The following is an 18,460-nucleotide window of genomic DNA, read 5'->3' as shown; positions in this document are numbered from 1 at the left end:
ATGCACAGAATTGAGAAATCAAACAGGAAATAAAGGGTAAAGATAAAGGAACACAGGCCAGGAGAGAACAAGAGAAAGGTTGATGGAGAGAGAGAGAGAGAGAGAGGAGAAGAAGAAGGTCGACTCTTATCTAACTCCTGGCAGCTAATTGCTGCAAACCTGCTTCTCTGAGTGGTCATTAAATCCCTTTATCACATATTTTACACATCGCCTCCGTTCATCTCTCCGCCGCCGCCTCTGAGGCTCGATGACGCTCGGTGCAGCCGTGACACCGTCAGAGAGAGAGGACATGGAGGGGGGTGAAGATGAAAGTGACAGACAGGTGGGGGAGAGGGAGGTGAGAGGTGAGGGAGATGACAGAGGCCGAGCAGGAGGGATGACAGAGGGGGCAAGGCCGGGGATGAGAGGAGAGAGATGGAGGGAGATAAAGGAGAAGGGATGAAGAAGAGGAGGAGGATGAAGAGAACGAAAGTGAGGGAACGAAGAGGATTCATTAATCATTGTCTTCTTCTGCACATCTGTGTGTGTGTGTGTGTGTGTGTGTGTGTGTGTGTGTGTCCGTGTTCTCAGATTTCAGCTGCTGGTTTACAGAGCTGGACAACACTGCCATCTACTGGCTAAGCAGCTAACAGCAGCTGTGTAACGGTACATGGAGGGTTAGGTCCATAACCAGCATATAAAGACCAATATATAAGTAATATACAATATCTCATCAGGGTGAGATACGGATCTTATTCCAAATGAGAATCACTTTACAGAGAGTTGTGTCACGTTGTCAGCAGGTGAACTCACTGAAGTTGTACTCCTGCACTTTGTTGATGTAGCTGTAAACCGGCGAGTAGCCGAAGAAGATCAGCATCACGGCCTCGCCGGGGGACAGCGCCACCACGTGGGCGGAGTGTCCCTCCAGGGCGTAGGGAGGGGGCGGGGCGGGGGTGCGCGGGGACCAGGTGCGTCGGGGGATGTTGAAGACCCACAGCTCGTCCGTCACGTTGGCAGATCCGGATTCAAGCTTCCCACCGAACATGTAGATGTCGTCCTGCAGGAGGAGGAACACAGAGAGGTCAGCGTGGGATTCTTTGAGAATGAATGTTGAGCATAAATGAGAGTTTGATATTTTGAGGGATGAGAACCAGAGCCGATGCTGTGACCAATAATACTGAGTAAAAAATATCAGAAATATCAGCCAATACATGAATTATAACAATTTTGTCAATACTTCCAAAGATGTTGACGAATAAATGTAATTGAGGTTTGATTTTGTTTTACAGTTTGACCATAAACTTACCCTAACCCTAACTATAAACAAATATATAGAACTTGAATTTTTTTAATTTTAAATATAAATATGAACCTTTTCTGCCTTTGTTCATTTAATTTTTTCATATCAGTGAACAAGGCACTGAGCTTAGGTTAGCTACCCAAGGATAACACCTGCACATTTAAACATCTTAAACTTTTTGAACAACTTTTTTCTCAAGCGACACCTTTTACATAAATTTACATATAAACATCATCTTTTAAATAATCCAGATTTCAAAGTGCTTCACAAGGCAGCCATTAAATCAAGTAGGTCACAAAATCATCAGAATCAAATGGCAACAGTTGTGAAAGTGAATTAAAGTTTAAGTTATTGGAGGAGACGCTCTGTGATAACAGCACATCTTTAAAAGGTACTTGGAAAGAAATTGCTGAGTCAGCAGAGAACAGACTTCTGCCCCAGGATTTTAAAGAGGATCTGGGGCTAAAATCTAAGAAGGCAGAGCTTTGCATGACTATGTTATTTAGTAACAGCATCTTTAAACCCTCTTTGATCTAAACTTTACTCCACATCTGCAGCGATGGAGCGTTTACATCAGTGTCAGCAGAGCAGCAGCTTCAACACGAGTCTCATTAGAGAGATCTGGGGCTGAGAGGTGAAGAGTCTCCCTGAGATCAGAATGAAACCTGCATGTTCTGCTTCCTGCCGTCCTCTCAGACGTTTCAAGAGAAGGAGAAAAAGTGATTCCTCTCAAACCTTCTTCTGCAGGAGATTGAACTTGGAGCTGCCAGAGCCGTAAACAAGTCGGAGTTACTGCCTCCAACAAATCTCCAGTCGGACACTGCGACCTCCTCTGGCTCAGATCACAGCATCGTTACGGGGGAACACACATTCGTCTTCATTCTCTCCACCGTCCTTCACCAAACCACTTCCTCCTCACACAAAGAGCAGGCGGCCCACACTCTGGACAGTGATGCATCATGGGACGCTGCGTACTGTGACGTGACGGATCGATAGAGGGACGACCGGAGGATTCAGGTCAAGTCTTCACAGGTAAAGTGACTCAGGGGCTATTTATTTTTTTCTATAAATCATGTGAAATGAGTCGATTCCACCGCAGAGAAGAGCCTTTCAAAATAATTATTGTATGACTTCATAAAGACGCGTAATTTGTGTATTATATTATATTTTTTTCAACTTGAACGGTTCATTCAAAACAGTCCTAAGTCTTAGGTCAAAAAAAGTAAAGATCAAATATGAAACTTCCAACCGCAGCATTTTATTAAAACATAGAAGAAATCCTGAACTTGCCTGGGATCAGTCACACTGTGCTGTGTTAGTGTGTGTTACTGTACGAGTGAGAGCCTGAGTTGTGTGTTACCTGGTGCAGAGCCAGCGAGTGTCCGTATCTGTGGAGAGGGCCGCTGCTCACAGGCACCGCGTCCCACGTGCTGCTCTCCAGGTTGTAGCTGCACGGAGAGAAGAGATTTACACACCGATGATGAAAAAGTTAAATTACATTACAGTCGACTTTGCTCACTGACGTCTAACAGAGGTTTAGGCCCTTTAAGACGCAGGGGAAAGTTTTTTAGCCGACATTAGCACATGTTTTGCCACGATGATTCTCAGGTGAGTTATTTGAGAGGTTTCCTAAAATTACAGATATTTATTTGACACTGGATGAATGATAATCGTGAGTGTTGGCATGAGTCGTGGAACTAGAAAAGCTAAATGGAATGCAGCCATTCAAAATGACTCAAAATACGTCTCAGTTTGAAAAGTCCAAATGTCAGAAAAGTCGGTTGGATATCAAAGAACATCTTTTCTAAGGATGAGTTTGGACCCTGATTCCAGTTTCACGGGACAGACACTCACTTGAGAACCATGTGGTAGTTGGAGTAGTTGAAGGAGTAGCCTCCCACCACCCACATGAGCCCAGAGTGCAGCAGTGCCTGATGGGACGCTCGACCCGACGACTGCGCCGACGGCTTGACGCTGGGCAGCGTCCAGAAGGCCTCGGTGGACGGGACGGACAGAGAACAGTCTGGACCTGAGGAAGAGGAGAGAGGAGGAAGAGACACATCAGATTTAAAATACATCTTTCAATAGCCTCCAACATACGGTAGTTAGAAACCACAGCCACAACAAAAAGATAAAGATGAACTCGTCAAAGGAATGAGAAATAGTCTGAGTAGAATTAATTGTGTGACTTTGGCGCCCTCTAGTGGATTTATAAAAAGATCTGGGGTCTGTATGAAGCAGGATATGTGGTTATTGAGTTGATTTCAGCTTTGACTCAATTTTTCTCTCTCTACTTTATGTTCACTTGTTCATCAGATACAAAACAGAGAGTCACATGGTAAATGGCAATGACCCACTGACTCCAAATCATATCAGATATAATTTGAAATCTGAAAAGGCACAAACAGAGTGAGACACAGGTACACAACTCTCCACACACACACACACACACACACAAATAATATTGCACCCTTTCGCCCCATGCAGATCAGTGGTTAATATTGAGCAGGAAACAAACCACAGCGATATGCAAAGATGAGTAGAAACAAAGAGTGAAAGACACTGATTCAGTGAACTGAGGAGGGATGAGCAGAGAGGAGGGAAGAGCAGAAAGGAGGGATAGAGGGATGAGGAGAGAGGAGGGATGGAGGGATGAGCAGAGAGGAGGGATGGAGGGATGAGGAGAGAGGAGGGATGGAGGGATGAGGAGGGATGAGCAGAGAGGAGGGAAGAGCAGAGAGGAGGGATAGAGGGATGAGGAGAGAGGAGGGATGGAGGGATGAGCAGAGAGGAGGGATGGAGGGATGAGGAGAGAGGAGGGATGGAGGGATGAGCAGAGAGGAGGGATGGAGGGATGAGCAGAGGAGGAGGGATGAGGAGAGAGGAGGGATGGAGGGATGAGCAGAGAGGAGGGATGGAGGGATGAGCAGAGGAGGAGGGATAGAGGGATGAGGAGAGAGGAGGGATGGAGGGATGAGCAGAGATGAGGGATAGAGGGATGAGGAGGGATGAGCAGAGAGGAGGGATAGAGGGATGAGGAGGGATGGAGGGATGAGCAGAGAGGAGGGATGGAGGGATGAGGAGAGAGGAGGGATGGAAGGATGAGGAGGGATGGAGGGATGAGCAGAGATGAGGGATGGAGGGATGAGCAGAGAGGAGGGATAGAGGGATGAGGAGAGAGGAGGGATGGAGGGATGAGCAGAGAGGAGGGATGGAGGAATGAGGAGAGAGAAGGGATGGAGGGATGAGGAGAGAGGAGGGATGGAGGGATGAGCAGAGGAGGAGGGATGAGAAGAGAAGAGGGATGGAGGGATGGAGGGATGAAGGAAAGAGGAGGACAAATAGCAGAACATCCTCCTTTCATTAACACAAAAACATATATTCTGCTGTGAGACGGCGGTTGCTGTGGAGACCAGCAGCTTTATTACCTCCACTGTCTCAGTCGACTGCGCTCACCTGATTCATTATCACACACACACACACACACACACACACACACACACACACACACACACACACGCAGACACACACACACACACACACACACACACACACAGACACACTCATGTCTTCACCTGCTGATCTTTGTATTTTATCGGGTCGAGAATATTTGCTTAATTCATTCACTGTCTTTAAAGATTGATAACAATATTTAAATGATCGCATATAATCTATCCTCACATCACTTGTAATAACTGTATAACCTTAATTTTCTTGGTTAGAAGACAGAAATAAATATTAATTTCATGGGATAAAGACGTGAAGGAATCATTTGTGCATCTATGAGATAATCGTTAGTTGAAATGTGGTTCTGAATTTGTGTAGATAATTCAGTTCATGTGCGTAACTATTGCACACTGATACTGTGATTCACTATCGAGGCTCTAATGTGTGTCTGTATCCAGAACGTTTTCATTTCATACAAATCACAGATATATACATTCATCGCTTAACGCTTCAAAATTTCAGATGATTGCATTCGGTGCTGCTATTTATTCTTTTATTCATCCTCACACGTCTTCTGAGAGACAATTAAGACTCCATAGATTTAGAATTTCATGCCAAAAATCAATTGGTGAAGGTAAAAGTAACATTTTGAATAATACATTTATGGAAACTAGCTTCAGAAATGTACAAGTAAGCCAGGTTCTGCATTTTAATGTAGCTATAATTATGTAAAACAACATTAAAATGGATATTTCAGGGGTGGAAGGTGACTCCACTCATTTCACAGTGTTTCTATTTGTGCTTACACTGTTTGTCCAAGAGAGGGCAGAGCTTCACCTTCTCATCTGAATACAATGTCTGGTGCGGTTACATTTAAAAAAGCTTCGTTTTAATATTGGTTCATTTGACAGCTGGAAACAAACTACAGGACAGAAGATAATTCAATATTTGCATTAATAGAATTTCAAAATTGTACAATGTAGTATTTAACGTTAAAAACAAATTAAGTTTGAACACCATCTTTATTTATTACATTAATTTGGAGCATCACTATTCAAATATATCTTTATATTTGTCCAGTGAGTTAATTAAAACTTTATTATAGAGGTTTGATATGTGACTTTTCTAAAAGTCTTCAAAAACATATAGAAACTATAATGATGTATATTAAAAGTTGTTTTCTCTCATTATCGAAAAAGTATGTAAAAAATTCAATCACTCATTAAATCACCTGTCTGTGAAGCCACGCCCCCTTTGCGTCAGCGTCAAGGTTGTTTTCAATAACTTCTGGTTGCATCAAGAAATGTTCTTTGTTTTTTAAAATGGAGAAAACAAAGTGTGGAATTTATTGTCAATCAGAAACTAGGATGTCACGGATCATAAAGTTGCTTCCAGAGCAGCTCACAAATGAAACATAAAGAAATAATGAGGCCTCATATACTCGGCTGCACTCAGATTTCCCAGGATATTACAACTTATTTTTGTTATAACATAAAAAATAATAATATGAGTGTAAACAGGAAGACGACTGCTCCTCCATTTGTCATGTTCTCTTTCTTTTCCTTTCACATTAAAAACAAAACAGACATGATGATGACGAGGATCACAGGGAAGGTGTTTCTGTTTTGAAGATAAATAACGTTTGTCGTTATGACAGATGATCAAGTGAAGGTTCATCACACTGGACTTTAAATGTGCCTGTTAACATCGGCTGGGTTAAATCTTAAACACCTTGATTTAACTGTAAGTATAAGAAACACTTAAATATTGTATTAGCATCACATGTCCATCAAAGTGCTGTTGAAACACTCGGTTGCAGAATGTATAAAAAGATGGCCGACATGACAGTTCCCAAAAGTGAAGCCAAATCCTCTTGATCGCCCTCTAGTGGCCATGTTTGATTTAAATTCCTTATTGGAGGCTATAAAAATGGGGGTCAACTGTCATGATTGAGTAACAATAATAATAATAATAATAAACTTTACTTGTATAGCACCTTTCATACAAAAAATGAAGCTCATAGTTAAATATATATTTAAATCTTGCTCAAACATGGTAGTTCCTAATATACTGATGTATGTTCAAGCATTTATGACAAAATTACATCTTGAGCTCAAGATGGCAGTAGCTGTATATACAGGATATTTCGGCTGTATATTTTTTAATAGTGGGAGGAAGTGGAAACGCCTCGTCCATCTTTATATACAGTCGTTGGTTTTCGTCCAGTTTCAAACTAGAACAACACTAAATCCATTCTCTCCAGACCACAGAGACGTATGTTCTAATTTCCCTACAAAGTTCCGTCCCCCTCCTCGTCCCGCTCCTCGTCCCGCTCCCCGTCCCACTCCTCGTCCCCGTCCCCGTCCCCCTCCCCGTCCCGCTCCCCCTCCCCGTCCCGCTCCCCGTCCCGCTCCTCGTCCCCCTCCCCGTCCCCGTCCCCGTCCCTGCTCTGTTACCTTGCCAGCTGTCGTTGCAGACGCAGAGCTTCTCTCCGGTCAGGTCACAGTAGCCGTGGTCCGGGCTGCCACAGTTGTCTCTGCAGTACGGGACGTCGCAGGCGTCTCCTTTCCAGTAGTCCTCGCACTCGCAGTACACGCGACCGGAGGCCAAGGTGGCCGCGCCGCATCTGCCGTGGCCCGAACAGTTGTTGGGACACGAGTTGATCCTGAGGGACACACAATGAGACAGGAGGTCCAGGAAGTTCTTCAAGGTTAAACTGAGAGAACGTGACTGTGAGCGGACTCATATTCATTATCATACCCACATGGCCTTATTTATCCTAACTGAGGTCATTGAAAAGGCTTCTTTGCAGTAAATTATTAAAGCTATACCAAGCAATATCTGTATTAAGACAATGGGTCAAATGACTATAGATTAAATGAAAAGGTGTAGACTCCCTGAAGTCCTGTGAATCATTTCTTTAACCCGGCATAAAATCACCTTTCAAATAAAGACGAGAAAGAGAGACACTAGATTCTTACAACATGAGATCACTACACATTGAGACCTTGGAGCCTGAATTACATCCTAATCACATGATTATCTGTCGTAGCAGACAGGTGGAGGAAGAGGAGTCGAGGACCAGAGGCAGAAGAGTCTTCCTCAATCCTTCAGTTGAGCTGATGTGCTGATGTGACAAGATGGTCGTCATGGCAACCTTAACCTCCCCTCAGTGTGTGTGTCTGTGTGTGTGTGTGTGAGTGTGTCCTTGTGTGCGTTTGATATAAAAGCCTTGGGGCTGTGTGACTGTACTAACTGTCCTCACTGCAGCCAAACACATATCATTCATTTCCTCATGGTGTAGTAAAGCAGCCTGGTTTGTGTCGGAGGGGACTCTCGAGGACGTGAGGAAACAAAACCCAGGGATTTATCACACATGATAAACATTAGTCTGATGATTTTAAAGCATTCCAGTGTTCATCTCGCTGACGTTTCTCGAACTATTTTATCTTGAACGAGGTTTTTTTCTGACGGTCATCCGATACTTTAACTAGCTGTTCCACGAGTTGCCTCCACGCCCTCACCCGAAGGAGCCGGTAGGTTTTTCTGGCCTGAGCAACGTGCACCCTCCTGCAGTTTTAAGACCGGCTGGGCTGTGACAGCTACAAGCAGATGGCTGTTCTGCAAAGTCTTTGGTTTGTCCCGTAAAACTAAATCTCAAAAACTACGTGAAGTTTTTCACCAACGTATTTGCAAGAAAAGACGGAAATATTCATCATGAAATAACAGTTCGTACTGACGAGTATTAACAAATCTTGAGTTTGGCTGCTGCCATGTTCGCAAGCTTGAAAACACGTTCATGTCCCCCCCCCCTCTGCTACGTAGGCAAGATGGCCACCGTGAAGGGTTAAAGTCATTTTGTCCAAAGCGACTTACATTTTGAGTACACTCAACATTTATGAGGGGCCATTTAGGGGTTCAGTATCTTGCCAAGGACACTTCGACATGCAGATGGGGAAGAGTGGGGATTGAACCGGCAACCTTCATGTTGGAGAACGCCCACTCTACCCCCAAGGCCACTCTGCCCCACGTATAAAAAATGTAGATCATCGTAGACTCAACCCTTTTGTTTTAACTTTGATTAAACCTCCAAATGAAACCCATCGTATCTAAAGCTCTGTCCCCAGGTCAGTGTTTGGCGTCAGGCCCGACACCGAGGGAGGTGAGGGACGATCACACGTACGAGTAGGTGATGGTGAAGCCGGTCAGGTTGTACGCCGCGTCGCTGAAGAAGTGCAGCAGAGCGTAGCCGGAGGTCGTCACCACCTCGGGAACCGTCTCATTGCCGCCGCTCTCTGCCACGACAAGACCGCTGAGGAAAGAGAGAGAGAGAGAGAGAGAGAGAGAGAGAGAGAGAGAGAGAGAAGAAGAAGTCAAATGCTAATAATAAAAAGTATTTTATAATGCAGCTGTATTTTATCAGCGCCGGTCTGAAAGCTTTACGATGAAATGAGTCCATTTCAGGAACCCGGCTCAAAAAGGGACGTGATTAGCTTTAAAGTGGAATGACGTCTCAGAGCAGATCTCGTTTTTATTTATTTTGATGAGGTTTTTCAGTGTGGGTGGTGTGTGTGTGTGTGTGTGGGGGGGGGGGGGGGGGGGGGGGCATATTTGTCCTTCCTGTCTCTTTCTCATGAGAGACGTGCACTTAAATAAACGCAATGCAAATCCACCCTGTCCCATAATGATTCCGAGTCCAAACCTCCTCCCTGCCACATCTACGGCTGTTGTTTTTTTTTTCCTCCAACCAATCTATACTGAATAATGCAAGATTACTGGAAATAATAACACTCCACCAGTCTCAGCTGTGTTTATTAAAAAAACAAAATCCTTTTCTCTCCAGCATTAGACCTAATTAGTCGCCTCGTATCGTGGGAGCAACTAAACTCTCACCGGGAGATAACCCTCAGTGGACCCCGGGAGGGAGAGGGAGGTTTGCAAATCCAGGTTTATTAGTGTTTTCAATGAACTTGTGTCAAATGAAAGAGACGCTAACCCCCCCCCCCCCCCCCCCCTGCATACATGCAGTGAGGCTCCAGACGAAGAGGAGGTTTTCAGGGCTGATGTGAGTAATTGCAATATTTCCTTTCTATTATCGTGGTGCTGCGGCACGATGGTAATTACGAGGCCCATTGTTTGGAGTCATGTGACAGCACAAGTGCAGATTTGCTTTCGAAGCTTTGCCAAAGGCCAACCCCCCCCCCAACAACACCACCCCCTCCTGTTCAGAGTAGCAGGTGCCTACCTGAAGACGGCAATCAAAGGGGCGTAGATGGAGTCTCCATCGTAGACGTACATGTGGTCCCAGCTGCACTCGGTGGCAAAGTGATTGAAGCGCAGCCTGAGTGCTGCATTAGGACTGAGAACACAGAGGAGATAGACATGACACAAACAGAATTGATGAATATATATATATATTACTTCACGGGATCCTCTCTTTTATGATGCACTTCATGAATTCTGCAGTTATGATCATAAACTGTTTCATGCTCGCGCCTCAGGAAACCTTTGTGCTGAGGTGAAGTCGGTGTGAAGTGTTTCCTTCTCTGAATAACACGTCTCCCGAATACTGCAATCAGTGTTTTGACCTCACAGACTGTAAATACAGATGACGCCACGTCTGCACACCTCCTCTTATCGAACACAAATAAACCCTGTTGCTCAGAGAGCGTTACACAGTGTCGCTCCAAGTCCAAAGCAAAGATTAGAGTAGATCAGGTTGTGCATAGTTAAATACACAGTTGTTTTGTCAAAAGCTGGATAACCTCGGGTTCTGAAAAAAACAGAGTATTAGGGCCATATTGAAGAAAGAGACTAAAGATAAGATAAGATGAGATAAAACTTTATTGATCCACACGCTGGGGAAATTCAGTTTCTACAGCCGCAGGCAGGTCAGACTAAGGTTTATTACAAGAGAATAAAAAAATACTAAAGAAAGGCAATAGAATACAAAAAGTGTATAATATAGAGTAGTAATTTAATGAGAAAAAAGTCATAAAGTCTTAAGATTTTTTAAGGAATAACCAGCAAGAAGAAACGGTGGTTTCTGTGGTGTCATTCCTTCTGGATCCAAAATATTAAATCTGATTATTTTCAGAATGCAGATGTAACCAATGATAACCTCCCAGTCGACCACTATACAAAGTCCCTGTGGTTCTTTCTTCAAACTTGTACTTAAGTATACCTGTTTCTGTAGCTGACCCTGATACTCTGTCGTATGAAGGAAGATGAATCTCAGTCTGAGGTGCAGACGCATGTTGTTACTGACAAGTGACAGGAAAAGACCCAGAAGCAGAACTGCTGCAGTGCACATGTGAAAGTGATGGATGAGGTCCTGTGTAGCTGCTTGAGGAGATGTTGACCTGTTGGTCGAGCACTAACTCACCAGCAGCTATGCTTTTCTCAGGCCGCATAAATATCTACAGCAAATGTCACAGTAATCCATCTGGTTTTTAAAAAGCCCTTTAGTGGTTTGTCACATTGGAACCATTTGTTGTCTCCTAGAAATGCTGCTTGTACGACAAAAAATATTTGTAATCATCTTTTTTTAAATGTTCCTAAACCACAGCTTGTCCTGTAACGTTTCCCAGGAGAGATAATGAGCTTCTTCAGTTCCTCACCCCCCGAAGCCAATCTAACATTCCTGAGGACGCATTAAAGGGAGAACCATAGAGAAAAGAATGTCCTGTTCACATGATGTTGTTTTTCTGCAGTTGTGTGTCGGTGGCTGTCGCGGGGTTGTGTAGCGCTCTATACGTTTCACTTAGAGCGAGCAGGCGTCGCGTGTCGACAGCAGCAGAACAAACCACATGCAGGACTCAAGATATGATTACTGAGCCATCAGTGTGTTTGCTGAGCTGCTTCTCTGTGCAGTTAATGTGCACAAAGCAACTGTGGAGCACAACAACTGCTTTTATTTGCACAGTAATAAAGCTCTCTTTATCCGACACCCCCCCGAGCAACACGCAGGGAAAGAAGAGAAAAGGGAAGATTGCTGTTTTTAACCAAGTGGAACTAAGTAAGATGAATAATGATGGGATGAGGGAGGAAAAAAACAAAACACTGATACTTACTATCCTTCTATGAGCCAAGTGCATTTGGTCTTGTATTTATAGTTCACTGGTCCGTCTGTGAGGGAACCTGTCAGGTCGGTCAATCTGGAGAGAGCAACAGGAAACACAAGATTAGTGTTGATATTTAGTAATAATGGTAAAATGACATACGCTCAAAAAGCCACAGAGCACGATAACAGTTGAGAGACCAAAACACATCACATCATATCCTCTCACACTGTATTTACAATATTTTACAGCATTTCCAAAGCCTGCATCTCTTCATATCCCATAAACCTGCCTGCAAGCTCCTCTAACAAGTAAATGATTAACACGTGTTTAATTTCCGAAATGTACAAACATGGATTTGTGTTTGTAATCATCTATTTATTGCCAAACAAAGCCAGACTCGTTGTTTTCTCCTGTTTCCAGTATTCATGATAAGCTCAGCAAACCCTCCAGTGTTTGATTATCAGCTGACAAATATCCAGCTTTACACCCAAAGCATCACAATGCATCAGGTGCTTGATTCAGTAGTGTTCCCCTGGTCCGGCTGCATGGAAGCATGTGGCTCAGCAGCGTGACACTAACTCCATTCTGCAGCACAGACCGAAGTTTATCAATATTTGACAGTTATGCTACTTGATACATGTAGTGTATGTCCTCAGCCAGCAGGGGAAACACACGTTAGTCTCGTATGAAGGAAACACTGGAGGTGGAATGACAATATTCCTGTGAGCAGATAAAAACATGGCATCCCATTACAGTTTTTTTCGATTAAATAAACACTAAAATCTAATAAGTCTATAGTTTTTACAAGAGTGTTTAGTTTTGCAAAGGATCTGAGGTGTTCTGCTGATTGGGTTTAGTGTTTGAAACACCGGGCCCTGTTTTGAAAATCGTGCTTAAGCAATCGAAAAAAACTTTAAGCAATCATGTGTTTGAACACCTGATGGCGTTTAACCAATTGTTTAACCAATTGGCCCATAGGGGTGGTCATTTGACAGGCAGTGCTTAGGAATTGCAAGGAAGTGACATCTTGATATACTTCTGTGTTTAATGTATACAAGTGTGTTTAGTGTTTTGCAGATCACTGTGTGTATTGTTTTGCAAAAAGTGTGAAGCTGACATTGTGCTTATAGTGGTGCAGATCTGGGGCCATGTTTTGCTCCTTGAGTGTCAGGTTTGATAATTGTGTTATACTTTTGATTTTAGTGTTTATGCAATCGAAAAAAACTCTAATCCCCTTTGCCTCAATTCCTTTAACCCCCTTTGCCTCCGTTCCTCTAACCCCCTTTGCTTCAATTCCTTTAACCCCCTTTTGCCTCCGTTCCTCTAATCTCCTTTGCTTCAATTTCTCTAACCCCCTTTGCTTAAATTCCTTTAACCACTTTTGCTTCAATTCCTCTAATCCCCTTTGCTTCAATTCCTTTAACCCCCTTTGCTTCAATTCCTCTAATCCCCTTTGCTTCAATTCCTTTAACCCCCTTTGCTTCAATTCCTCTAATCCCCTTTGCTTCAATTCCTTTGACCCCCTTTGCTTCTGTTCCTCTAAACCCCTTTGCTTAAATTCCTTTAACCACTTTTGCTTCAATTCCTCTAATCCCCTTTGCTTCAATTCCTTTAACCCCCTTTGCTTCAATTCCTTTAATCCCCTTTGCTTCAATTCCTTTTATCCCCTTTGTCTGAATTCCTAGTGTCCACTTTGCTTCATTGAAGAATCAGTCTGCAGCAACCAGCCAGTTGGTAGAACAAAGAAGAACAAGAGATTTTTCATGCAAAACACATTTCAAACAGCGAAAAAAACAGTCACAATGGAATTCACTCAGAAAGTTAAACAAATGGACATAAATGCAGAGACTGTCCGCCCTTACTTTGAAAGCTTTTTTACGAAGCTCACAGCAGAGCAGTGGGAGAGGTTGAAGTCATGCAAACCGGATGAAGCTACAACATTTATGTTGGCAGAACTTCTGCTAAACTTAATGACGTCTGTTTCAAATGCCATTGTAAAGCGACGTCCTCGTTCACCCGTGTCTGAGGATAAAGTTCGGTCCATTCTGGGAGACACTCTCAGCAACAGTCTTTCACCAGGCAGCACAACAACGTCTGAGAGTTTGGATAAGCTCACAGACTTGGTTGTAGAGGAGGTGACAGAGACAGTCAACTCCACCTTGTCTGCGATCTCCATCTGTGTGAGCTCTGAGAAGCCTATCCCAACCCGCCTTATTAACCCCGCTAAAGTCCAACAGATGATCTGTTATGCCTGCGAGTCGTTAAAGACAGACGGACGAATCAATCAATTGGTCAAGCAAGGTTGGGCTATCTCCTCAGAGGAACAGGACCCTTCTGACGATCCCATTCTGGTTAGTAGGAATGAAAGACTGAAGCAGTCAACCCTATCAGTGGTCACCAGCAGTGGGAGTCAAAGATCAAAGCAGTCTTCATCCTCAGAATTCAGCAGCGGAGGGAAGAAAAGATCAAAGCAGTCTTCATCCTCAGAAGTCAGCAGCGGAGGGAAGGAAAGACTGAAGCAGTCAACACCAGCAGTTGTCACCAGCAGTGGGAATAAAAGATCACAACAGTCGTCACCATCATCAGAAGTCAGCAGCGGAGGGAAGAAAAGACTGAAGCCGTCAACACCAGCAGTCGTCACCAGCAGTGTGAGTAAAAGATCGAAACAGTCTTCATCCTCAGAAGTCAGCAGTGGAGGGAAGAAAAGATCAAAGCAGTCTTCATCCTCAGAAGTCAGCAGCGGAGGGAAGGAAAGACTGAAGCAGTCAACCCTAGCAGTGGTCACCAGCAGTGGGAGTCAAAGATCTAAGCAGTCAACACCAGCAGTGGTCAGCAGCAGTGGGAGTAAAAGACTGAAGCAGTCAACCCTAGCAGTTGTCACCAGCAGTGGGAGTCAAAGATCTAAGCAGTCAACACCAGCAGTGGTCACCAGCAGTGGGAGTAATAGTTCGAAGCAGTCTTCATCCTCAGAAGTCAGCAGCGGAGGGAATGAAAGACTGAAGCAGTCAACCCTAGCAGTGGTCAGCAGCAGTGGGAGTCAAAGATCTAAGCAGTCAACACCAGCAGTGGTCAGCAGCAGTGGGAAGAAAAGATCGAAGCAGTCAACACCAGTAGTGGTCAGCAGCAGTGGGAGTAAAAGACCGAAGCAGTCAACACCAGCAGTGGTCAGCAGCAGTGGGAAGAAAAGATCGAAGCAGTCTTCATCCTCAGAAGTCAGCAAAGAATGTGACAACTCAGGATCATCAGACAGGAGGGCCAGGGAGAACATTGAAAAGATCCAGGCAGAGGTCAAATATAAAACGTATGTCAGTGTTCTATCGGACAAGATCGTCACACAAATCTATAAAAAGGCAAAGGTGACCTGTAATGATGATGACACAAGGCACCATCTGTTGGAGAGAATATGGGCCGAGGTCAAAGACATTGACTCACCTTACATCCTGAAAAGAAGCCTTGACATGAACATTTACAAGGAGTTGAGTAAGAAGTGGCCTTCTCCAAAGACGCTACTGTCTTCCCTCATTGGAAGAGATCCAGGACTTGAGACATTAATAATCTCCATTGTGAGAAGACGCCTGTGTAAAAAGCCTGGCTTCTTCTCCTCTTTAAGAGCAGGCATCTCTTCCTTCTTCAGGAGATAATAGGTGGATGATGTTACTCCTGACATGGCTTTTACTAAGTCTGAAGTTCTGCAATGGGTTTTCTCAGGGGGCTCCTGTTATCCCAACATTTATAAAAATGAATAAAATTTCTAAAATGGAATTATTTGTTCTCAGTATTTATTCCACTCAGACTAAAGTTTTGCTGTTTTTCAAGCTGAAATTTCACTGTTACTCAAGTGCAAGTTTCTTCCTTTAATTCCTCAGCCATCGGCACCTTCACCTGAACTTAGCTCCCAAAAGCTGTATAAGGCGGAGGAGAGTAACCTCATTATGGCTGGTGATCAAATAGCAATAGTAAGCATCTAACTTTCAGATATTTTCAGAATAAGAGTCACAGTTGCTGCACAGAATCAGCGTAAATGGATAAAGTGTTACTTGATTGTGTTTGTCTTAAATTAAAAGGAAATTTGAGATCTCAACTTTTTCAATTTTGGAGTAAAATGTCTTCTTATATAATATATGGCATTTTGTATGGGACTGCATTAGGTCCACTCAGTGTACCTACACATTGGTTATTAAATTAGGCATTGCTGTATTTCAAATAAACACAATTTCAAGGTAAAACTGGAATTGAAGATGGAGCACAAAAATTGTGTGGTGTTCGTGTTTTGGTCACTCAGCCAATGTTCACGGGTCTGGTGGACCCACCGCATTATTCGATCTTTCAAGCAATACAGCTACAACAATGTATGTAAAAATACTGAACAGATGTTAACTTTATCCCAATTACAAGCAATATAAACAGCATATATGGTTAATATTTGTCATTTACCCCTGTTAACTCACATTTATGAATAAAGGTGCTTTTCGTTATTTGTGATAAAATGCAATCTAACAAAGAAACATCAATTACAATCAAGATATGATTGGAAAAAACGAACAGGACACAAGGTTCTTCATCAGTATTGAGGTCTATTTCTTGAACTTGAACACACTCATGTCAGTCTACATGAGAAATGATTTTTGAAGAGAGAAAATCTTTGGAAGACAACAGGCACGTGCACAGACATTTTGGGGGGCAGCTGCTCAAACCCCCCAAAAAATGGCACCCATCGCCAAAATTATTTACCAAATTAAAAATAATAATAATAAATAAATAAAAAACACAGTAGGATATTTTCAACTTATATATTTAGTTTCTTAACAAACTAACTCTAATTATCAATTTGAATAAATAAATGAATAACAGGCAAAAACTGAAAAAACAAGGCCATATTGAATAACCAAATAATATGTTAGGGTTAGGGTTAGGGTTAGTGATGTGAAGGGCTCCTCTGGACCAGGTAGGGTTAGGTACTGCAGTACAAGGTCGATCCAAGTGGAAAGCGCAAGCACACGTATTGTCTGTGAAACAAAAGCCTAATACCAGACTAATGGATATAATTGTTCGATGAGTTATTTTTTGTAACAGCCAAAGTTGGGGGGTGTGGCTTATTGTCACATCAGAGTTTCCATTGATCTATTAGTCCCATTAGCTTCCTCTAACCCCGTTTGCTTCAATTTCTTTACAGTTTTTTTTTGATTGCATAAACACTAAAATCAAAAGTACTACACAATTATCAAACTTGACACTCAAGGAGCAAAACATGGGCCCAGATCTGCACCACTATAAGCACAATGTCAGCTTCACACTTTTTGGAAACAATACACACAGTGATCTGCAAAACACTAAACACACGTGTATACATTAAACATAGAAGTATATCAAGATGTCACTTCCTTGCAATTCCTAAGCACTGCCTGTCAAATGACCACCCCTATGGGCCAATTGGTTAAACACACCATGTTTAACCAATTGGCGTTCAAACACAGCATTGCTCAATTGTAGACACACCAATCAGGTTTAAGCACTATAGCAATGCAGCAGCTTAGTTCACCTGTTTTCAACCAAAATGGAGCTTGTGCTCAAAAAAGAAGAAGAGTGATGGTGAGAGGGGGAATCCTCGGAGGTGAAGAAGGCTGCGGTTGCGGCATTAGTAATGATGTTGTGTGTGATGTTGCATACTGCACACCTAACTTTCATAATGTAAATGTACTGTATTCCAGACCTATGCTGAACTACACAATCTTGTCTTTCACTGTATTTCTGAGAGTTTTACAGATGGATGCTGAGGAAATCACATGAATTCATATAAATAGATGAGGCGGGGTTCAACCTGACAAAAGCAAGAAGGAGAGACAGAAATATCATTGTCCACGGGGCTATAATCCATGTCCCAGGGCAACGTGGGGGTAACATCACCCTTTGCGCTGCCACTACACAGAATGGGGTCCTCCTCCGTCACGACAATATGGGCCCTTACAACACACCTCACATTCTCAAATGTTTGGACCGATTACACAACATCGTCACAGCACTCAACCACAGGCACCAGATGCAATCCATTGTCATCTGGGACAATGTGTCATTCCACCGCTCTGCTCTGGTCCAGAACTGGTTTCAACACCATCCACAGTTTACAGTACTGTACCTTCCACCATACTCTCCGTCTCTAAACCCAATCAAAGACTTTTTCACGGCATGGCGGTGGAGGGTTTATGATCTCCAGCCCCAGGCTCAGGTAGCCCTCATTGAAACTGTACTGGATACAGAATTTTCTGTTGTCTGATATTTGTCGAGCTTACAGTGTTATGCACACTCCTGTAGTAGCATGAAAACTGGGACATGTTTTGTTGTGATTCTCCATGTTGACATATTGACTGATTTGGGGATATGGAGAGAAACAAATTAAATTTTCATGGGACTGCAGCATTGGTCTTGTGTAGTGTTTGATGAATTTATTGTATATTTGCACTTTCTCAGAGTACTTCACTTATAGAACTCTAATCACTGAGAACTGGAATTGCTAAAAGTGTTTTAGGTTAGCAACAGCAGTGTGTCTCTGGCTAAAGCAGAATTAAGTCATATGAAACGTGTGTGTTTCATATGGCAAAAAAATATGGTTTTGATAAATAAGTGTATAGTTTTTACAAGAGCGTTTAGTTTCGCAAAGGATCTGAGGTGT

At 43.1% G+C, this 18,460-nt stretch overlaps 1 protein-coding gene across 1 annotated transcript in view; it reads right to left on the bottom strand.

Annotated features, from left to right (window-relative positions):
• atrnl1a (attractin-like 1a) overlaps window positions 1-18,460 on the bottom strand; it is a gene marked incomplete at its 3' end in the record, with an annotated part of 100,176 nt that overhangs the window by 56,622 nt on the left and 25,094 nt on the right. Inside the window, 7 exon segments of the mRNA XM_053435845.1 lie at window positions 793-1,039; window positions 2,643-2,730; window positions 3,137-3,311; window positions 7,186-7,394; window positions 8,913-9,041; window positions 9,975-10,088; window positions 11,803-11,886. Of these exon segments, the coding sequence (XP_053291820.1) occupies window positions 793-1,039; window positions 2,643-2,730; window positions 3,137-3,311; window positions 7,186-7,394; window positions 8,913-9,041; window positions 9,975-10,088; window positions 11,803-11,886 (1,046 nt within the window).

Source organism: Pleuronectes platessa, chromosome 12, assembly GCF_947347685.1.
Source record: "Pleuronectes platessa chromosome 12, fPlePla1.1, whole genome shotgun sequence".
Taxonomy (NCBI): Eukaryota; Metazoa; Chordata; class Actinopteri; order Pleuronectiformes; family Pleuronectidae; genus Pleuronectes; species Pleuronectes platessa.
The sequence above is the reverse complement of the archived record's forward strand: the minus strand, read 5'-3'. Positions and strand labels throughout refer to the sequence as shown.